At 44.1% G+C, this 24,148-nt stretch overlaps 1 protein-coding gene across 1 annotated transcript in view; it reads left to right on the plus strand.

The window, feature by feature from the left end:
* mthfd1l (methylenetetrahydrofolate dehydrogenase (NADP+ dependent) 1 like) overlaps positions 1 to 23,662 on the plus strand; it is a 96,785-nt gene extending 73,123 nt beyond the window's left edge. Inside the window, exons 24-27 of the mRNA XM_042094569.1 lie at positions 4,296 to 4,403; positions 4,619 to 4,771; positions 23,006 to 23,124; positions 23,422 to 23,662. Coding sequence (XP_041950503.1) covers positions 4,296 to 4,403; positions 4,619 to 4,771; positions 23,006 to 23,095 — 351 coding nt within the window. The 3' untranslated portion in view covers positions 23,096 to 23,124; positions 23,422 to 23,662. The remainder of the gene's footprint in view (positions 1 to 4,295; positions 4,404 to 4,618; positions 4,772 to 23,005; positions 23,125 to 23,421) is intronic.
* The last annotated feature ends 486 nt before the right edge of the window (positions 23,663 to 24,148 follow it).

Below are 24,148 nucleotides of genomic sequence, written 5' to 3' on the forward strand. Positions count from 1 at the left end.
GCACACACGCACACACACACACACCTGCACACACACACACACACACCTGCACACACACACACACTCCGCTTCCTCTACGACCTGCAGGTCAGCACCACAGCACTCTTCCTCCACGCACGCACGCACACACACACACACACGCATGCACCTGCACACACACACACACGCATGCACCTGCACACACACACCTGCACACACACACGCACGCATGCACCTGCACACACACACCTGCACACGCACGCACGCACGCACGCACGCACGCACCTGCACACACGCACCTGCACACACGCACCTGCACACACGCACCTGCACACACGCACCTGCACACACGCACCTGCACACACACACACACACACACACACACACACACACGCTCCATCAGCCTACTTCTTAAGAACTCCATTCCGATGTCCGCTCCGAACCCTGTGGCTGGGGGGAGGGGCAGGGGGTTAACATTAGTTCAACATCAGCACTTCAACTGTATGGCATTTCGGTCCAGCCAGACTATCTACGGATGCTCAGATTATCACAGACTATCTACCGATGCTCAGATTATCACCACACTATCCACGGACTCTCAGATTATCACCACACTGTTTACCGATGCTCAGATTATCACCACACTATCTACCAACGCAGATTATCACCACACTATCTACCGATGCTCAGATTATCACAGACTATCTACCGATGCTCAGATTATCACAGACTATCTACCAACGCTCAGATTCACAGACTATCTACCAACGCTCAGATTATCACAGACTATCCACAGATGCTCAGATTATCACCACACTATCTACCGATGCTAAGATTATCACCACACTATCTACCGATGCTCTGATTATCACAGACTATCTACCGATGCTCAGATTTTCACCACACTATCTACCGATGCTCAGATTATCACAGACTATCTGTCGGAGCTATCGGTTGGATTTGGTTAAGGTGATATTCAGTAATTGCTTAATAATGTTACATACCAAATGTGTCATAGTTTTGAGATAGATAGTTCTGTGCATGTACAGTATGGCTCCTCTCTCTCTCTCTCTCTCTCTCTGTCTCTCTCTCTCTCTCTCCCTCTCTCTCTCACACTCTCACACTCACACACAGACACACACACAGGTGTCAGATCGTGTAAGTGGACTCTGTGACTGACCTCTTTGTGACTCCCATTAGACCACTAACCATGTGAATGTAGCCTAATCAGGCACGCACACACACACACACACACACACACACACACACACACACACACACACACACACACAGAGGGCTAAGTGTGTGTGGCAGGGAGAGAAAGAAATAAGAAACTCCAGAAATAAAGGAGTGTGTTTGTGAGAGGTGTGTCTACTCATTGTTTCTGTTTATGTGTTTGCTTGTTTTCTCGTCTTAATAAATTGCATTAACGGATCCTTTCAGAAAACTCTCTGGAATGCAACAACAGACTTTGCAGAGAGAGAGAGAGAGAGAGTGAGAGAGAGAGTGAGAGAGAGAGTGAGAGTGAGAGTGAGAGTGAGAGAGAGAGAGAGAGAGAGAGAGAGAGAGAGAGAATGGATACGTGTACATGTCTAGTTCTGTGTACTTCTGCCGCTGTGTGTGTAAGTGTGTTTAGCTGGGAGCAAACATTAGCTGGTTTGAGTTTGTGTGTCTGCACAATAGGCCTGCACGATTCGGGGGGAAAATATGAATCACAATTTTTTTTTTCCCCCTCAAAGTGTAATATTTATTGCACACATGAACCATGACAAAACAAAACAATTTGTCAGTACCAAACATAGATTTCAGCACCTATAGCACATTGTGCATCATCACCACAAGCCTGTAAACATAGAGGCTTTAATGAATAAAGAAAATACTGGCCATTTAAGTACAGTAGGCTACCAAAAATAGTATATAACACATTGAACTAAATATGGTCCTGATACAGGCTCTATCTGAACTCCTTGAACATGCCTTTACATAACTAAAACATGTCAATCAACATACTGCAGCTACAGCTTCAATCTCTAGAGAAATGGAGCTTGTCAATTGTCAATTTAAGTACAGTATCAAAAACAGAATGATTTCTTAGCACACTCTTGAACTGCTTGCCTTTTAGAGAATTAACATTCAATTTAGTTTGAATGTCGTTCCTGCCATTCAGTTCGGTTTGAGTGGTTGGCTGATTCTCGTCACTAGTACCCAATGCAGTAGTCTACTCTAGGCCACTATGGTTCATTTATCAAACTGGTGCTTTCTCTACGTCTTTTGCCAATTAAGCCACGTAGTTCGGCAGAGAGACGTTTGAATAAATTAGCGTTTGCGATTGACAACGCGATTGACAACGTTGTGATAAGTAGGCTATACAATTTTTAACAAAATTGTAGGCTACACCGCGACAGTTGTAGTAGCATGAAAAGTCCTCGCACGCGGCGCGGGCTGAAGCGGTTTGAGGGAGAGCAGTGCAGGGAGAGCAGCAGTGCAGGGAGAGCAGTGCAGGGAGAGCAGCAGTGCAGGGAGAGCAGCAGTGCAGGGAGAGCAGCAGTGCAGGGAGAGCAGTGCAGGGAGAGCAGCAGTGCAGGGAGAGCAGCAGTGCAGGGAGAGCAGTGCAGGGAGAGCAGTGCAGGGAGAGCAGTGCAGGGAGAGCAGTGCAGTGCAGGGAGAGCAGTGCAGGGAGAGCAGTGCAGGGAGAGCAGTGCAGGGAGAGCAGTGCAGGGAGAGCAGTGCAGTGCAGGGAGAGCAGTGCAGGGAGAGCAGTGCAGGGAGAGCAGTGCAGGGAGAGCAGTGCAGGGAGAGCAGTGCAGGGAGGGCAGTGCAGGGAGAGCAGTGCAGGGAGGGCAGTGCAGGGAGGGCAGTGCAGGGAGAGCAGTGCAGGGAGGGCAGTGCAGGGAGGGCAGTGCAGGGAGGGCAGTGCAGGGAGGGCAGTGCAGGGAGAGCAGTGCAGGGAGGGCAGTGCAGGGAGGGCAGCAGTGCAGGGAGAGCAGCAGTGCAGGGAGAGCAGCAGTGCAGGGAGAGCAGCAGTGCAGGGAGAGCAGCAGTGCAGGGAGGGCAGTGCAGGGAGGGCAGTGCAGGGAGAGCAGCAGTGCAGGGAGAGCAGCAGTGCAGGGAGAGCAGCAGTGCAGGGAGGGCAGTGCAGGGAGAGCAGTGCAGGGAGAGCAGTGCAGGGAGGGCAGTGCAGGGAGGGCAGTGCAGGGAGAGCAGCAGTGCAGGGAGAGCAGTGCAGGGAGGGCAGTGCAGGGAGAGCAGCAGTGCAGGGAGAGCAGCAGTGCAGGGAGAGCAGCAGTGCAGGGAGAGCAGTGCAGGGAGAGCAGTGCAGGGAGAGCAGTGCAGGGAGAGCAGTGCAGTGCAGGGAGGGAGTGCAGTGCAGGGAGAGCAGTGCAGGGAGAGCAGCAGTGCAGGGAGAGCAGTGCAGGGAGAGCAGTGCAGGGAGAGCAGGGCAGTGCAGGGAGGGCAGTGCAGGGAGGGCAGTGCAGGGAGGGCAGTGCAGTGCAGGGAGGGCAGTGCAGGGAGAGCAGTGCAGGGAGAGCAGTGCAGGGAGAGCAGTGCGGGGAGAGAAGGCGTGTTTGAGGGAGTGCAGTGCAGGGAGAGAAGGCGTGCTCTCTCTACAATGAAAGAGTGCATCTAGGCTAATCTATATTTTAAATAAGCAATCACTGCATGCTGCTATGGAAGAAATAAGTCAATATATTAGAGATATTGTGAGGAACGTAGGAATAACTAATTACTGACATTTGAATGCTAATGCGTTACCTTACTTCATTACCCAATAAAGTAACTAAATCACAGTAGCGCATAACTTTAGCATTCCTTACCCCCATCACTGCTAGTAGGCTACGTGGGTTTTAACGGAGAATGTTTTAATCAACATCAATTTAGTTTACTTCCTGTCGCACTAGTTTGACGACGCAGCCTCCAAGGCTTTAGAACTACTGACTCGCTCCACTAGTGAAACACGTGACTAGGCGCTTTGTCATTGGCCGAGGGTGAAGCCCTGAACTTTGTGAGAGAAGGGAGAGCATTGCAGCGCTTGGCGCGCTTTAAAACTCACAGAAAAAAGTAGTAGCGTTTGTGATGCAGTCGGCCCCTAAAATTAAATGAGAATCGAAGTCATATAAAAATGAAATCGCGCACAGGGGTGAATCGAGATCGCGATTTTATAACGATTTATCGTGCAGGCCTACAGCACAATTGTGATACTCATTAATGTGTATGTGTTTGGCTGTTTAAAAGCTGTTGCCCTCTAAGTGTGTGTGTGCGTGCACGTGTGTGTGTGGATGAGGTGAAGCCTGACTGTGTGTGTGTGTGTCCTGTAGATGCCCATCGAGGAGAAGATCCGGGTCATTGCCCAGAGGGTGTACGGGGCCGACGATGTGGAACTGACCCCCAAAGCCCGCGCCCAGGTGGACTACTACACCCAACAGGTGAGTCTGTGGTCACTACTGGTCACTACTGCACCCAACAGGTGAGTCTGTGGTCACCCACTGTACAATTAAAAAGTTCAATGACATTATACACACTACATACAGGCACAAACACAGAGGACACTGTGTGTGTGTTTGTTTATATTCATTGGTGAACTGTTTGTGAACTAGGACAGTGGTGAACTGATGACGTGTGTGCGTGTGTGTGTCCACAGGGTTATGGCTCACTGCCCATCTGCATGGCTAAGACACACCTGTCGCTGTCCCACATGCCGGAGAGGAAGGGCGTGCCCACTGGATTCACTCTGCCAATCACAGACGTCCGTGCCAGCATCGGGGCGGGCTTTATCTACCCTCTAGTGGGAACGGTGAGTTGTCATTGGTTGTTGGGCTGGCTGTCAGAGCTGAGTGGCAGCACCCCCCAACACACACACACAAACACCTACACACACACATACCTACACACACTCATACACACACACTCACACCTGCACACACACACACACACACACACACACACACTGTCCTATTGGACTATTCTTGTCACCTCTTCCTGTGTTGCAGCTTTGTGGGTCAGAGTTGACGTGTGCCGTGTGTTTGCAGGAACAGGACAGTGTGTGTGTGTGTGTGTGTGTGTGTGTGTTGTGTTCAGGTGAAGGAGCAGTGTGTGTGGTGTTCAGGCGTAGGAGCAGTGTGTGTGTGTTGTGTGTGTTGTGTGTTGTGTTCAGGTGAAGGAGCAGTGTGTTGTGTGTGTGTGTGCAGGGATGGATTACTGCACGGGCCCAGGCCCAGGGGCCAAAGGGGTCAGGGGGCCCTGAAGCCCAAGCCTTTGCATGGAATCATTGCCTCAATATCAAGGCTCAGATCACTGTGTGGCCCTGTGTGTGTGTGTGTGTGTGTGTGTGTGTGTGTGTGTGTGTGTGTGTGTGTGTGTGTGTGTGTGTGAAAGGCTCAGATCACTGTCGGACGCATAGGTTAGGTTAGTGCAGGCCTCATGTCGTGTGTGTATGTGTGTGCTGTCTAATTCATCTCATGCTTCATGACAACATAATGAGCTTACAGTCTCGGAATTTTTCTTTATGTGGCCCTGTGTGTGTGTGTGTGTGTGTGTGCATATGCGTGTGTGTGCCCATGCATGCTTGCGTTTGTGTGTGTGTGTGTGTGTGCCCATGCATGCTTGCATATGTGTTTATGTGTATGTGTGTGTGTAAGTACGCATCATGTATATGTGGAGCAGGACTTTAATTAGCAGATCTGTGGTCTTTATGGCACGTGTGTGTGAGGGAACCTGGAGGAACTCATGTCTGCTGAGTGTGTGTGTGTGTGTGTGTGTGTGCTTCCTCAGGAGACACATGCGTTGTTGTGCTTTTTTATATACTCCGTCTACATTCGGACAGGTACACACACACACACACATACACACACACACATATACACACACACACACACACACACACACACACACATATTCTACTGCCCTTCATTCTACACAGCCATATTCTACCGCCCTTCATTGTATTTGTATTTTTTATTTTGTTCTGTTTTTATGGTTTTTATTTTTATTCTGATATGTTAAGTGTGTTGTACTTTGAGAGCAAAGATTAACCGGAGTCAAATTCCTTGTTTGTTTACGCAAACCTGGCCAATAAAGCTGATTCTGATTACATTACATTACAATAGGCTGACACATTTTTAGCCAAAGCAACTTGCAACCTGGTAGAGTTTAAAGCTTTAAAAACAATTCTCTCAACAATTCTAGAACAATTTAAAACAATTCAAACGTTTTTTGAAGATGGAGAGGGATGTCCCTGCTCTAGTAGGAACTGGTAGCACGTTCCACCAACGAGGAAGAACAGATGAAAAAGTTTGAATTGACCTGAGTGTACTGGTGGCAGATCTAGACGTCGTTCGTCTGAGCAGCGCAACGGTCAGGAGGTAGCGTATGAGTGCATTCGAGTAGGTGGGAGCAGAACCGTAGACTACTTTGTAGGCAAGCGTTAGAGCCTTGAATTTGATGCAGGCTGCCATAGGTAGCCAGTGTAGCTGGATGAGCAGTGGGGTAACATGTGCCCTTTTGGGTTGGTTGTAGACCAGGCGCACCACCACATTCTGGATCATCTGAAGATCACTCTGCAGGCTGGGAGACCTGTCAGGAGGGCGTTAGGGCAAGGTTTAGCTGGGAGGACCAGCAGTTCGGTTTTTGAGAGGTTTAGCTAGAGGTGGTGTGCCTTCATCTACGTAGATACATCTGAGAGGTTTAGCTAGAGGTGGTGTGCCTTCATCTACGTAGATATGTCTGAGGTCATGCTAGAGGTGGTCTGCCTTCATCTACGTAGATATGTCTGAGAGGCAATCCGAGATCGGTGGTGAGACCAAGGGGTCATCAGGCAGATGGATAGATACTTTATTGATCCCCAAGGGGTCATCAGGCAGATAGATAGATACTTTATTGATCCCCAAGTGGTCATCAGGCAGATACAGTGGGTCCCTGTTAAGTTTGGACGGGTTCCTTCATGAATCACGCACCCCATTTTCTCAGCAGAAATTGCACAAACTGCAGTTGACACAAACAACCACAAGGTGTCACTTGGGTGCTACTACTATTTTTGATGCGACTGACTTACTGCTTCCATGACGCAGCGGGGGCACGGGAACTTAAATTGATCACGGTAGTTTAAGCTTACACTTGACAAAACATTCTAATATGAAAATGTAGATGCAATTGTTGTAAAATGGTGCAGCTCCTTTAAGAAAGCACCGTGTGCAGGGATGGAGAGAGAGAAAGCGAGAGGGGATAGGCCTATGTGTGTTAGAACTTAGCGTGTGGAAAAAGTACGTGCTGTTGAGACTGGAGCGAGTCATATTCAAAATAATGCAAAAAAGCAATTATCCTCATTCATTGCAACCAAAGCATGCCTGCTTGCCGACGTTCAAACGAAAAATATATCAAAGTACCTTTTGCGTTTGAATGTAGCACGAAAAAATGTTTAAACAGCTGGACAAATGATTTAGCTAATTGATTATATAACCTGTACACCAGCAATTGTTGAACATTTACCTGTACAAGTACATTGTAGCCCAGCCTAACAGCATGTTGTAGGCCTACTGTAGAAATTTCACTTAAATTGCAACCGCAACATGCCTGCTTGCCAACGTTCAAGCGACAACGAAAAAGATAATAAAACAACAAGAGGGCAGAGTCTGAATGACACTGAGTTTTTGTAGTTAAGAAATATTTTCGTATAAAAAAATGGTCATTCTTCAATCTCCTTCACTGACGCCTATGGAAAAGGCTTAACGTCCCAAAACAACGATCAATGATCATCAAATTTCTCTCTCACATTGCTCTTCATAACAATCTATAAAAAAGTGTTTTTTCTTTTCTTTTTGAGCACATCCGAATCCCAGGACATAACGCACTGGACCTTAGAATAGGCTCGAGATATAATTCCAAAGGGGGCAGATAGGGGCCACTGCACTTAAAACTTAAAAAGATGAAGCTTTCCGAACTTTGAAATTGCGATCAGTGACTGGCATCGGGTGAACGAAGCTTTTCGAAGTTGAACAGGCTATTAAAAACTATTTGCGCACCTCCATGTCACAGGAGAGACTGGGCTCTCCCTTCTATGAAAAAGACGTTAGGCTACCTGCAAACTGGCCTATGATTTCATTGCTGAGTTTGCGGCAAAGCAAGAAAATGTTTTTTTTTCCTTAGTCAGGATATGGCGAGTCAGTGTCATTTATTTGTCCAATGTTAGACTATAGATACAGACCAGTACATCTTATCAATAGTTTGAATGTCGTGTGTGTTTCTGCTCATTGACAAATACCGTTCAGCACAATGATTCATGCCCAATTAATTCCCCCTGTTAAAGTGTTCGCCTTTGTTACACTATTTGGTTTCGTGATGTAGCCTATGATAAACACCATATGGCAAAATATGTGACTCAGCTAATGTTATAGGCTATACAATTGAATTTCCCCTCTTAAAGGCAAGCTGGTGTAGCTTATTAGACTAGGCTACTATTAAAATACACCGACGGTAGCCTTGGCTATGTGTAAAGTAAGCTATCGCATGATTTCATGCACGTAAGTGAAAAGGGCCTTGCATCTGTCAAGTTCGCACAGGGCCTCGCATCCCCTTGCGACGGCCCTGCAGCTCCTCCTAAGACAGCGAGGAAAAAGTTAAAATACGCGATAAACCCGGGAAAAGTTGACAGGTTTGTTTCGGTCCCAGTGATTATTTGTGAAATTGTGTAAACGACAGCCTTTTCAAGGCATTTCAAGGAAGGAGTCGTAGCATGCAAGCTCCCAAATTGACCCAGTAGCCTAAGGCATCAATAAATTGTTGGGACTGGGGAGGGTCATGCGTTTTTTCTCAATCACTTTGGAGGGTCATAGAAAAAATTCTTGCTGGCGAGGGAGGGTCACGTCTTTTTTGACTAACGCTCCCAAAACTCCTCCGGTAGCCCCTTAATTAAATAAATAACGAACAGTCCCTAATTGATTAATAGCCTAGGCCTACACCAGCAATTGTTGAACATTGACCTGTACAGAACATTGACAGTAGGCCTAGCCCAGCCTAACAAGCAAATGTTGCAAAATACATCAAAAGACGCAATTAATCAGAAATAAATAATGTAATCTGCATCGCTTTATTTAACAAACTGCAAGCAACAAGAGCATTGAGTTCGCTGTAAGGCCAAACCCAAGAGCAAAGCCTATCTGTTAAGGCAGTCGATAGGCTATATACAGCTGTGTGCCTGGAAAGACGATAGATGACGGCTCTGGTCATCCCATACCCTCCCCCACTTCCTGTAGCCTACCATTATGAAGGCCTGTAGCCTAAAACGACTTGTTGCCGTTTTGTGACATTAAGCTTTTTCACGTTAAGCCCCCCTCCCCCATCCCCTTCTTTCACAAGCAGTGGGGGAGCGCGGGGCACAAAGTAACACTTTTTGGTAGACAAAGGAGGGTTCTCCGCGCTTCTGTCGTTTGGCCACAATCCGTTGCAACCAGGCCAGGACAGATATTTTAGAGAGGAGAGACGCCGGTGCAGCTCAGATGTCTTCTTAATTTTCTTTATTCTTCAGTAAAAGGTGCAGAACATTATTAAACTTTAACTAACATTTCGATGTGTAGATGTTTTTGACTAACGAACATCGAAACGTTAGTCAAAGTTTAATAATGTTCTGCACCTTTTACTAAAGAATAAAGAAAATTAAGAAGACATCTGAGCTGCACCGGCGTCTCTCCTTCTCTCTAACACTTTTTGGCTTTGGCTAAATATTTCTAAAATCATTTGAGTTTCACTAGTCACATGTTTTAACAAGCAACACTTGTTATTGAACTAATAACAGACGTGTGTCGAAAATTGACTTTATTTTCCATACGGAGAAATAACATATGCAGAGTCTAACCAAGGTCAATCTTGCCAAAAAAGCCCTCAAACCTGAAAACACATGAGGCAAAAGTGCAAAACATCACAAAACTAACTAAATTAACACGCGCATATTTTTGTATTGCAATCATTGTAGCCTACAGTTGTAACAGCGCGTAACAGTCGTTTTACTCCCCAGATGCGCTCATTATAAAGAACGTTTAACGTGTCCCAAAAACAGCTATCAATTAATCACCAAACATCTTATAAACAAGTATTGCCAGGAGCAACACCTTGCAAAAAATGATAACAATAGGCCTAGGCCTTTATATGGCTCTGCTCCTGCCTAGATTCGAACTCAGAACTACCTGAAAGTTGCAGACCTGTTCTGGAAATACGTGCATTAACCCACTCGACCGTCAGACAACGCTATCTGCTTCGAGTAGGCCTATTGGGTAGGACTATAGCCTACACTGGTTGCTGTGTCATATGAATGCTGTCATTTTGTTAACATTACTGTTAAGGAGATGATGTAGGCAAAGTCTATATTTCAACCTCGTTAGTGTAGTAAAAAAAATCAGAACTATTCACAAGGTTTCTGGGCAGCATATTTATGTTCTGTTAGCAAGCGAACTTCTCATGACTACCGACAAAGTAGCCTACTGCCAGCTGACGAAGCTCTCATTTTAAAACATTACTGATAGACAGACACTGTACAATCAAGAAATCTTGCCACTGAATCCAAAACTATGTTTAACATTATGTACAAGGCTTAGGCTACAGTGGACTAGCATGTTGCAGGGGCTGCTAAAAACACAGAGAAACGCACTGAAAACTCGGCCAATCACAGCCCTTGCTGTCGAATGCGCCGTCTGGTTCGACCGTGGAACTCCACAGCGGACTATGCTGCCCCCAAGCGGCTGCAGTTGTACTTACATTTCACCATTCACCATGATCGTGAATGAAGTGTCAATTGTTAACTGGGACCCACTGTGGATAGATACTTTATTGATCCCCAAGGGGTCATCAGGCAGATGGATAGATACTTTATTGATCCCCAAGGGGTCATCAGGTGGAAAGGACAGATAGAGCTGTGTGTCGTCTGCATAGCAGTGGTATGAGATGCCGTGCGAACGGATAATCTGTCCCAAAGAGGTGGTGTAGATAGCAAAGAGAAGGGGGCCCAGCACTGAGCCCTGGGGGACCCCTGTGGTGAGATGGTGAGGTGCAGATAGCTGACCAAGCCGTGATGCGTTAAACGAGCATCCTGTGAGGTAGGATTCAAACTGATATGGACTGGGTAATATGTTAGGAACAAAAGGATGCCAATTTGTTTTTTGGGAATGACAATGATCAATCCAAAGGACTGAATTCAAAGACCCCCAGAAAATCTAAGGGAAAAAATTACGCGGTAAGCTAGTCCATTTTGCCGAAATTTCATCGCAGCAACTCATGATGGTACTCAGTAGTTCGTATGGCATCAGGGCATGCTCCTAGTCAATGGTATCATGAAGTCTGTTTCTGACAGTGTGGTCAGAGACATTCACACCAGCGGCCTGGAGGAGGTCATTTTGTTGGGCTCTGCCAGCTCTCCTAGAGCAACTGTCTCCTGGAATCTCCTCCATGCTCTTGAGACTGCCCTGAGAGACAGCAATCCTTTTGGCAATGGTGTGCCATTCTGGAGGAGTTGGACTACCTGTGTAACCTTGGTAGCATAAGCCAGTACCCGGTGCCCACAAGTAGTGACACTGACCCTAGCCAAATGTGAAACTAGTGAAAAATCAGTCAAGAAGGATAAAGATGCAAAATGTATAATTTGCCACCACCTCTAAAACCATTCCTGTTTTTACAGACCTATCTCCCTTCTAACTTTCTTGTCAAAGTTTTTAGAGAAAATGGTCTTCAAGCAAGTCTGTAACTTACTATATCAGAACAACCTGCTAGACCTTGTGTTGTCTGTTTTCAAGAGTCATTCTAATGAAACTGCTTTTCTGTCTGTGACCGAAGCATTGAGTAGCGAAGTCCTCATCTAGGTTGCTAAGTCATTAGTATTCATTCTAATTCAAAAAGGGCATATTTTGGTGGCCATATTTGAAGTCAAGATAGGGGCCACTAGGGGGCGCTATGTGCTGGAACCATTCAATTTTTGATCACTAGGGGTAGTACTATAACTGTACCAAGTTTTGTGCTTTCTGCAAAAACTGAACGATTCAGGTAAAAATCTGGCCTTAGCCGCTGTACTTGAGTTGGTTTGTATCCATGCGATTTGAGTTGGTCAGTATCTGCAATTTGAGTTGGTCTGTATCCGTGTGGTTGGGGTGGTCTGTATCTTTAGATCACACCCCAAGTTTGAGTTGGTCTGTATTGGTGCGATTTAATTTGTCTGTATCCGTGCAATTTGAGATGTTCTGTATCTGCGATTTGAGTTGCTCTGCATCGTTAGACGTCACGCTGAGTTTGTCCTCTGACTGCACGAGTGCTCCCAGTGTGGCTTGTGCAGAGGCTGCACATGTGCTTGTGCATTATTTCATTGTGTGTGTACGTGTGTGTGTGTGTGCGTGCGTGGTTGTGCATTATTTCATTGTGTGTGTGCGTGTGTGTGTGTGTGCGTGCGTGTGTGCTTGTGCATTATTTCATTGTGTGTGTGCGTGTGTGTGTGTGTGTGCGTGCGTGTGTGGTTGTGCATTATTTCATTGTGTGCGTGCGTGTGTGGTTGTGCATTATTTCATTGTGTGTGTGTGTGTGCGTGCGTGTGTGGAGGAGAAACTCTAGTTCAGGCTGCTTTATCTGTACCTGCAGGAAGATTAGTTTGCAGTCAGCGAGTCTTCCTCCATCATGGCACAACACCATCATACATTTTACAGACATCTCAGGTTTCCAAACCTTTAGGAACTAAACCATGACTAAACAAATTAATAAATAGATAACTAGAAAATGCAATTCCAGGGAATTACTATTGCATGTAAATGCAAAAAAGCTGCTGTGTATAACATTATATTAGGCTACTTACAGTATGATTATTCAGATTACATAGTCTTACAGTATTCTTGAAAACCACTTACTTGGTTAGATGTTAGCTTAGAGTATATGACGGTCAGTAAAAATAAATCGTCAATTCAATATTGATCAACATTCTTTGTTTTAATACAGCAGAATGATACTCAGAATACACTAATGAACACTTACTTACCAATGTAAGCTTGAAGTAAAAATCACAGTTGATAATGCCAATCATATTATCCTAAGACAGATCTATTTATCAGTGGTAACTCTGAACTGGCAGCAACAGCTAGAGGCGTCAGTTAATGGTATTAGGTCAAATTTGATGGTGATATATACACTGAAGAATAAAGAGTCAGCCCTTCAGATGATCATTTTTAGACAGAACTTAGGTTAGAATCTTTTTTTTCACACAGCACAGCTCCGGTCTAAAAAGAGAGGTCTAACAGCACAGCTATGTTTCACAGATGTTACAGCACAGGTATGATTAAAGGTATGAATGGTTGACAAATATGATTCACAGGTATACATGTTCCATATAGTTAGTGAGTATAGTCCTCACACAACAATATATTTCTCAGAATGTCTCGGTGTAGATCTCGGATAAGTCTCAGTATGGTTAAATGGTATGTGCAGATATGTTGAGATATGGTCACATGTTTGTAAGAATGTATGTTAGTAGGTATGTTGCTAGCAACATTGTCAGAGATGTATGGTTGACAGGTGTGCACACAGACAGGCACACACGTAATGTCATACACGGTCATCACCACTGGTCTGGTCTGGTCTGGAACCTAAAAGGCAAAAGCAAACAAGTTTAACAGTTATACCAAAACAAGGAATGTCTGCAATTGTACAATTGTTCAATACAAATAAGGTATTTAAGTGAAGTTGTTACATTACATTAGGCTGACACATTATAACCTAATGACTAACATGGTAAACAGTTTAAGCTTTTTAAAAAATTCTCTCAACAATTCTAGGACAATTAAAAAAAAAAAAAAAAAGGTAGAGTAGGCCCAGGGCTTAAAATTCATTTTTCAAAATGGGGGGGAATTCCCCCCTTAGGTTATTCATGTAGGGGGGATTTACACAATTTGGGGGGGGTCGATTCTGATACCAAGTCAAGAATTGCGATTTCAATACTTCGATACTTTTTTAAAAAAAGTGTTTGATTTTGGGGCCCCCACCACCCTGACGTCATCAGTAATATATACTGTAGTGGGATCATTCACAACAGTGGACATCCTAGATTCTGCTTGACTCTCTCCACACACACAAACACACACTGAAAATGATAGCTTATGTGATATGTTTCTATCATATATTTTTGAATTCATATAGAGTGTATTTATTTAATAATGCATTTTTTAAAGTATAGCATTTTACTAGTAATTACTACTAGCTAAACATATTTAGTAATTTGAATGCCTCATATTGACGTTTAACCTATAACACTTAGGCATATCTTTAATGTGGTGTGTAGGTCCAATTGAGTGCACATTGGTGATGAGTAGGTGTAATTGAGTGCCTGTCACTTTAAGAAAATACCTGAGAGTAATTCTATGGAGTAATTAGCCCCCCTTCAACCTGACGGTTTTAGGCTGTAGTCGCTAGTGAATAAAAGTTGTGCATAGTGCGGTATGTGTATGCAAATCATTATGTTTTCTATGTCATTAGATACAATAAATGTTGACATGTCGAAGACAATCTTTCTGGGATCAAGTGTTGACGTGACCTGAGCTAGCAGGATAGTTACCAAGGAGCTCTTTCCAGATGTGAAAGTTTGCCATGGTAGCGTAGCCTATTTGCGTAAGCGCAAAGTGTCTCTCTCTCTCTCTCTCTCTCTCTCTCTCTCTCTCTCTCTCTCTCCGTGTGTGTGTGCGTCTGCATGAGGCTATGTTCAATTCAACTCGGTAGTTGATCAGTCCGGTCAATAGCACCGCATTCACGCCACTTAATGATTAGGCTATATTAACGTCATCAGACAGGCTGTAAAAGTGTATGCGGGAATTTCTCGCATTATGATGGCTAGAGTTGCGGGACTTGAACAAATTATGCGCAATACCCGCAATCCCGCAGTGAAATTTAAGCCCTGAGTAGGCCTACAATACAATTGTTGCACCATCAAGCTACTGGTAGTTAAATACGAGCCTATAATATTAAATTGCAAACAAAGCAGAATTCTGTTTTTTATTCTTTTCAGTTTTAGTATAGGTGATAGCTAATCATATTTTTTTTAAATATAAAACGTAAACAGCTTAGAAAACTTTGCAGGCAAAGGGTCTGTTGTTGCTGTTGATAATCATATGAGTAAGGACTGATCATTCTGATACTAAGTATCTTGATAACCAACTGCTATAACTTAAACAGCTTGCTAGGTCTGTCAGCCACATTTTTTCCTACAGTTTACAATGTACTACAACTGGAAAGTTTGATTCACGTGCCAGGCTACACTTTAATTTATAGACCAGAACAATGCAGAAATGAGTAGGCCAAGTAAACATTGTAGGCTATGTTGACAACACAAACATTATAGCTCAACTTCTGTTATGTGTTTTAACAAGACTTTAGTCGTATTGTCCATTTCCTAGCAGTAGCCTATTCATGGCTTTCATACGGTCCCTTTCCACAGGAGTATTAATAAAGCCCCAATGCATTCATAATCTAGGTGCTTGATTTGTCTGTTGAAAGGGACCTGATGAAACCCATCAATAGACGAACTATGGTATACCGTGATAGTGTTTACTTAGGCTACGTAAGAATCAGGAGTGTAGAATAAAACGTAGCCTGGCCTATTTGATACACAAACAAGCGGTGTACAACGTTAAACATTTGTTAAAATAAAAACAGGAGCATATATTTGTTAACTTTAACTAAAATGTGAACGGTAGAAGCTATAACGTTATGACCATCAACAAGTAACGTTAGCTAACGTTATTCATGCCATGACTGAAACCCATCTCATCAGGTCCCTTCACACAGCCTAGCTCTAGGCTATAATCAAGCACCACGAAGTCTGCATTCATAATCTATTCTAGGTGCTTGATTCTATACACCTGTGGAAAGTGACCTGATGTTGAATAGAACCAGAGCCTAGTATCTGTAGGCCTACTTCTCTGGTTTACGTTAACATTCTAGTTAAAACGCTCCTGGTAGGTAGGCCTAATGAACAAATGTATCGTTATTACGTTTGATTGTCGACGACATAAATGACTCAAATACTAAAAACCGGAACACTTACCTTGTCTGTAATTAGAGAAATGTGCCTCTGAAGAAGAGTTTTACGAGCAAATAAAGTGACCAAGGCACAGCAGGCGAAGACGTTCAGAAGATTCACAGCTCCAGGGCCAGCGGTAGCTCACGTTCAACTGTTGATTGCTTTCAGCTGGAGGTCACGTCATAATGCTAAAAGTTGCCGCCACGGCGGTCAATGTTAAGTCAATGGGAATTTATTGCTCTTTTATCGTAAATATCTCAAAAAGTATAAAGTTCACAAATGTGAAAAATACATTGGACAAATCTCTGTTACAAGACCTTTGTAGGAGTGTTTGAATGACGTCAAACGGTTCAGTGGTTTTAGAGCCTTTGAACGTCAAAGTTGGTCGGAAGAAGAATAATAATAAGAAGAACAGTGATGATAGTCCATTTACATGCAATGCAATGAGAACAGTGATAATAGTCCATTTACATGCAATGCAATGAGAACAGCGATAATAGTCCATTTACATGCAATGCAATGAGAACAGCGATGATAGTCCATTTACATGCAATGCAATGAGAACAGTGATAATAGTCCATTTACATGCAATGCAATGAGAACAACGATAATAGTCCATTTACATGCAATGCAATGAGAACAGTGATGATAGTCCATTTACATGCAATGCAATGAGAACAGTGATAATAGTCCATTTACATGCAATGCAATAACCAGTTAGAGTAAGTGTGGCTTCTTCATCATCATGTTACTGTGAGCTGCTGCTCGGGTTGATGGCTGCTGGAACAACGCTATTTCTGTCCTGCCGTGCTTTCCTCTCCACATGCACATCCCAGGGGACGCTGCTGAGTCTCTGTGCAAAGGGTGGGAGCGGTCATTTGAAATGGAGCCAGTTGTCCATTTGCACTGTCTGCTGTACAGGGACTCGACCCACTACAGGGCTTTGGCCGTTTTCACACCTGAAAGTCTGGACCAAGGTCCGAAACAACGTTCGTGTTTAGTTACATTGGATACATTTGATCCGGTTAGTTAATGGTAACGTTCGTGTTTAGTTACATTGGATACATTTGATCCGGTTAGTTAATGGTTTCAAATAGCAATGTTTCTAGCGCACTTTGTATGTCGTCCTGCGTCCTATCGTTACCACCTACATGCGCTGCGTCTTCCTTCGATTGGTTTGTTTACAGGCATGCGTCTGACGTTGACATGTTGTCAATTCAGTGGGGTTTCCTACCTAAAAGCACCGCTTTTTCTTATGGCTTCACGTACCTTAATATGCTGTTGCCGCAGATTTTTTTAAGCTTCATAATTCAGATAGCATTGCATTGCTCTCCTGTCCTCTCTCATCCTCTCCAAAAATGTTGTAGATGTGTTTTAATACATTTTTTTCTAATTGACTCTTAGACAAAATTGTCAGACTTCTAATTCAAATTCTAATGAAATAGACTAGGCTATATGATCTCCTGCTCTTCCCGTATGCATTTGCGGCTCATTTTAGGCTATTTATTATCCTTTAATTGGTAGCTAGCTGCCTTGACTTCCTGTAATTGGTCCGAAAGTCCGAACCATCCAAAAAGTGTTTTCATACTGCAAACGAACCGAACCATGGTTCAGTTTGATCCGGACCGAGACCACCTCTTTAGGTCGGACCAAATTTTGGTCTTTTGATCCGGACCATGGTCCGTGGCACCTTTCTCACCTACAATTTTGGTTCGGACCAAACTGAAAAGTCCGAAGGTGTAGACCAAATGAGGTATGTGTGAAAACTAGGGCTGTCAATCGATTAAAAAAATTAATTAAATTAATCACATATATAATTTTTGCTGTGAAAGTATTTTAAATATTTATATCATTGAATAATCAGCATTAGTGACATTAAAGTTCAAAGACTTTTATTTTTATTTTCACTGTTCAAATAATTGCCATAATAATCTATGATATGACCTAATATGCTGAGGAAATAAATTCAAAAGTGCTTCGGGAAGAAGTTTTTTTTTCACATACAAGGCATTTCAGGCCATAGATATAACCTAGGGGACACAATGAAAATAAATTAACACTCCCCTCCATGTCAACACTTATTTCTTTGCATTGATGTGCGACTATAGAGTTGATGAACTCCGGTGATATGCAAATTCCTTGCTGCAGACATTGCAGAGGACTTTATTTTCAACACTTTATTTTTTATCAACACCATCAGGCCGTTTTTTAAAAGTAAATGTTCCAATCAATGATCCAGGCAGCACGTTTTCTTCTCTCTCCTTCATTTTACAGTCTAATTCTTACTGACTAGAATGGCTCGTGGTCAAAGGTCATACGGAATCTACTAATCTGCACTAATTTTTTTAATCAGTTATTTTTTCTCAAATTAATTCATCGAAATCAATCAGTTATTTTGACAGCCCTAGTGAAAACGCCCTTAAAGTGTTAAGGCACCGTGCCTGAATTCAGGTGTGAGCTGGTATGTTTAAGATTTGAAAATAGGTAATAAGACTACAGTATATGACATCCTCATAAATGTCTGATGATGTCGGGCACAGACATTTGTATTACTTTAAGTTGATCTTCAGTTGAACAAAGAAAAAACTGAAGTAATTATATTTGGTAAAAAGGAGGAAAGACTTAAGGTTTTCACAGGCCTTCCTAAAAAGACTATCAAACAGCTTCAGATGATACAAAATGCAGTGGCTAGGGTTCTCACAAAAACTAAAAGAATTGACCACATTACTCCAATACTTTAGTCCCTGCATTGGCTTCCAGTAAGTCACAGAATTGACTTTAAAGCGCTAACTGCTTGTTTATAAATCACTAAATGGAATGGGACCAAATTACCTCTGACATGCTTCAGCAGTACACACCTTCTAGACCTCTCAGGTCCCAGGAGAAATACTTGTTAGTAAAACCTACTGTTAGAAGTAAACATGGTAAAGCAGCGTTTAGTTGCTATGCAGTTCAGCTCTCAACTTTCAGATGAGATCAGAGTTGCCCCAACTGTAGCCAGTTTCTAATCTAGACTTCTAATCTAAGACCAAACTTTTCTCAGATGCTTTCTGCTAACTGATCACTTATTTTTTACATTTACACTTACATTTCTAAATCTGGGAAAGTCTTTCAGCTAAAATTTTAATCGTTTCTATGTTGTTTTTTATGTTTTAATTATTACTTTTTAAACACTTTTAAATGATTACCCTTTTATGCTTTTATGTACTATCACCTTGTGAGTTTTGTTTTTTTCTTCTTATTATTATTTTATTCTTATTCTTTACTTTTTAAACTATTCTTTGACTATATTGCCCTTCTGTGCTTTTATCAGCTATTCTTGTTTGCTTTTGTTTATGTAAAGCACATTGAATGACCTCTGTGTATGAAATGCGCAATATAAATAAAGTTGACTTGACTTAAAGCCCTGCTACTAGATTGGACAAAGCTGGACATCCATGTGCCTGGATCTGTTCCCTGTAGTCCCTCTCCTGTGCTGTTCCCTGTAGTCCCTCTCCTGTGCTGCTGTAGTCCCTCTCCTGTGCTGTTCCCTGTAGTCCCTCTCCTGTGCTGCTGTAGTCCCTCTCCTGTGCTGCTGTTCCCTGTAGTCCCTCTTCTGTGCTGCTGTTCCCTGTAGTCCCTCTTCTGTGCTGCTGTTCCCTGTAGTCCCTCTCCTGTGCTGCTGTTCCCTCTCCTGTGCTGCTGTAGTCCCTCTCCTGTGCTGTTCCCTGTAGTCCCTCTCCTGTGCTGCTCCCTGTAGTCCCTCTCCTGTGCTGCTGTAGTCCCTCTCCTGTGCTGCTGTTCCCTGTAGTCCTTCTCCTGTGCTGTTCCCTGTAGTCCCTCTCCTGTGCTGCTGTTCCCTCTCCTGTGCTGCTGTAGTCCCTCTCCTGTGCTGCTGTAGTCCCTCTCCTGTGCTGCTGTTCCCTGTAGTCCCTCTCCTGTGCTGCTGTAGTCCCTCTCCTGTGCTGCTCCCTGTAGTCCCTCTCCTGTGCTGCTGTAGTCCCTCTCCTGTGCTGCTGTTCCCTGTAGTCCCTCTCCTGTGCTGCTGTAGTCCCTCTCCTGTGCTGCTCCCTGTAGTCCCTCTCCTGTGCTGCTGTAGTCCCTCTCCTGTACTGCTGTAGTCCCTCTCCTGTGCTGTTCCCTGTAGTCCCTCTCCTGTGCTGCTGTTCCCTCTCCTGTGCTGCTGTAGTCCCTCTCCTGTGCTGCTGTTCCCTGTAGTCCCTCTCCTGTGCTGCTGTAGTCCCTCTCCTGTGCTGCTGTTCCCTGTAGTCCCTCTCCTGTGCTGCTGTAGTCCCTCTCCTGTGCTGCTGTTCCCTGTAGTCCCTCTCCTGTGCTGTTCCCCTGCTGCCATGCTGAACCTGAACCTATTGTGGTTGGCACGTTATTCTGGATGTTTGTACCAAACTCGTGATTCTCTTTCTTTCCTTTTCTCCCATCCTTTCTCTCTCCCTCTGTCTCTCTCTCTTTCTCTCTCCCTCTGTCTCTCTCTCTCTCTCTCTCTCTCTCTCTCTCTCTCTCTCTCTCTCTCTCTCTCTCTCTCTCTCTCTCTCTCTTCCTCTGTCTGTCGCCCAGACCTAATCTCTACCTTTCTTTTTCAATGTCCAAATCACATTACACCAATTCTCTGTTTGAAACTCTGTGGCCTTGCAAGCGGTCAGTTGATTTCCATTTGCATTTTTAACATTATTTTCCTTTTTTAACTTTTGTCTTGGGCAGAGTTGACAAATCTGTTTGTTCTGTTACTGCTATGAAGTTGTCCAGATGAAAAAATCCCATAATGAGAATAAGATAAGAAAACATTGGCCATAGATATACACCACCCCTTTCGCATATGACCTAATGCAGTCAGATGTTTTTTCTTGTTGTTTCTACAATGTTCTATTGCCATTGTGTCTAATTCACGATTGGCTTTACTTAGAATCTCCATATTATCCGACATTGACATTGCCTCGATTACCATTAGAACTTCCAAGACATTATCATTATACAAGCCTTACAAACTCAATGCATGAGCTCTACTTTCCACACAGAAAGCAAAGCCTTATACAGTCTACAGTGTGGTTCTTTCTTATTTTAAATTTTTAAATGAAGTAAATTATAAACACAAAAGCATCTCCCTTTAATAAACAGCCTTGAACAGGGTGAGTGAAGACTACAGTTCCCTGTTTTGCTGTCACATCTAAGAGCTCATGGCTTTCATTTTAATATGCCCAGGTTGTGTTTTCCCAACAGCCCATGAGACTGACACAAATGATCACCTCCATGGCACAGCTCTCTAATCTCCTCTAATAGCAGGCAAGACTGCCTTACGGAATTAAATACCCGCCGCTAGCCACCTCACGAGTTAAACAGTGGTAATATCCACTGTTGAGCAGAGGGATAACATAACATAATGAGTAGGCGCAGACCCAGAATCTGCTTGTGGGCTAGCATTAGGGCCTTTAATTTAATGTGTGGGGCTTAATGGGACATTAGGGCCTTGAATTTAATGTGTGGGGCTTAATGAGCAGTGGGCTAGCATTAGGGCCTTGAATTTAATGTGTGGGGCTTAATGGGCAGTGGGCCTTGAATTTAATGTGTGAGGCTTAATGGGTAGTGGGTTGATGTCAGTGGCACTGAGTGAGCAGCAGGGTATCGTGCCCTCTGATGGGCTGAAAACCAGATGACCACCATGGTCTGGACCAGCTGCACAGGGTTCACAGTGCGGAGTTTCCTGATGTTGAACAGTACAAAGTAGCATGAAGAATTTACAAAGTGGCATGAAAAATTTCAGTGGTGAAGGGAGTCTGCCACCAGCCTCCCAAGAGATTCCACAGCTGTAACTGAATTTGGCTTTGACCTTTCACCTTTATGATGCCATTTCTGTCTGAGAAAAGGGCCTTTGTGAGTGTTTCATACTGGAACTTCTATTTCCACTTCTACTCCAGCAAGGACCGTGCTCTGGTGTGTCTGTGGTAGAGCCCTGAAGTCAGGAGAATGTTTGAAACGACGGAACAAACAGTTAGCATGTGTTAACTACAGCGTATGCTAACTGCATCAAATGCTGTATTATAACGTACCCTAACTACAGCGTATGCTAACTACATCAAATGCTGTATTATATCTTATCCTAACTATAGAGTATGCTAACCACATCAAATGTTGTATTACAGTGTATACTAACTACAGTGCTAACTGCATCAAATGCTGTATTACAGCGTATCATAACTATAGCGTATGCTAACTGTAACGTATCCTAACTGCATCAAATGCTGTATTATAGCGTATGCTAACTACAGCGTATGCTAACGGCTCCCACACACAGCTGCGTGCATCGCGTTGCTGGAGACGCATCCCATTCACTTTAAATGGGCTCACGTGATCTGTTGCCGAACTGAATTGTGGGTCCGTTGCGTCGCGTTTCTCCCGCTGTTCGCGTTGAGTTCAGCTGTTGCTGTACCGACAGACGGCACCGGCCAATCAAGCCAATCTACGGACGGCACCAACCTATCACATTACGGTTTTACTTCAAGTCATTTGCATAGCTACCGTCGGGAACACCCACTGGAATGCGTTGACGGAGCGCAGCTGTGTGTGGGAGCCGTAACACGATGCGTCTCCAGCACTGCAGCGTATGCTAACACGATGCGTCTCCAGCACTACAGCATATGGTAACATAATGCGTCTCCAGCACTGCAGCGTATGCTAACACGATGCGTCTCCAGCACTGCATGCAATGCTGTATTATAGCGTATGCTAACTGTAGCGTATGCTAATGCAATGCGTCTCCAGCACTGCATGCAATGCAAGTGTATGTGGGCACCGTTAACGCGCTCCTGCTGCATGTGCTTCCTAACAAGAAAAAACTGTGATGAGAATTGAAGTTGGCTGCTGTCGTCTGATTGGCTGCTGTCCTCTGTCTTCTGATTGGCTGCTGTCCTCTGTCTGATTGGCTGCCGTCCTCTGATTGACTGCTGTCCTCTGTCGTCTGATTGGCTGCTGTCCTCTGTCGTCTGATTGGCTGCTGTCCTCTGTCCTCTGCAGATGAGCACGATGCCAGGCCTGCCCACACGACCCTGTTTCTATGACATTGACATTGACCCCATCACCGAGGAGATCACTGGGCTCTTCTGAGCATGCTCACTGGGACTGAGCGGCAGCAGGTACGGAGTTCCCCTATTCTCCTGCCCAGTGTGCGTGTGTATGTGTATGTGTGTCTGTGTCTTTGTCTGTTTGTGTTTGTGTTTGTGTGTCTGTGTGTGTGCCTGTGTGTGCGTGTGTGTGTGTGTGTTTGTCTTCCCAAAGTAGTTGGATCAAATCATTAATTTTGCCTTTGGATCTGAAGAGAAGCTTTGTTAAATGTATTTGCAGCACACGTGTGTGTGTGTGTGTGTGTGTGTGTGTGTGTGTGTGTGTGTGTGTGTTTGAAATCCCCTTTTTCTTCTCTCTCATCTTGTCAGAATCTGGTCTGGACCTGAAGCCACGTTGCCATGCCAACAGTGTCCCCAGTTCTGTCCAGTGTGGAAGTCGTTATCAGTGTGGTCAGATGGCTAACGACTGGACCCAGCTTTGAACACGCACAGATACACTCGCTGTCACACATACATATACGCAGTTACACACACACACCCTCACACAGATACACACACATATACGCACAGGTGCACACGCCCTCGCGCACACCCACACACACACACACTTACATGCTCAGTTACGCACACCCTCGCACTCTCACACACACACACACACACACTTACACACTCACACACTCAGTTACGCACACCCTCGCACTCACACACACACACACACACACACTTACATGCTCCGTTACGCACACCCTCGCACTCACACACACACTTACACGCTCAGTTACGCACACCCTCGCACTCACACACACACACACACTCCATGAGGGGGATACTGTGTGCAGTATTAATGCTTCTAATTTAGTTTGTTTTAGTTTCAGAGGGGATATTTTAAATGATAATGCTTTTGTCTTTTATTTCATTTCAACTAACATTTGCTTTTAATTTTGCAGATGAAATTTAAGCAGCTTTTTGTAAAAGATAATTTCTGTAAAAGGCTGTTAACATGTCTAACACTCATTTCATTGGCTTGAATGAAATGTCATTTAACTGTAGAACTGTTAACGTGATCCGTAAACTGTATAACTGTTAACATGTTTTA

Source organism: Alosa sapidissima, chromosome 6 (genome assembly GCF_018492685.1).
Source record: "Alosa sapidissima isolate fAloSap1 chromosome 6, fAloSap1.pri, whole genome shotgun sequence".
In the NCBI taxonomy this organism is placed as follows: domain Eukaryota; kingdom Metazoa; phylum Chordata; class Actinopteri; order Clupeiformes; family Clupeidae; genus Alosa; species Alosa sapidissima.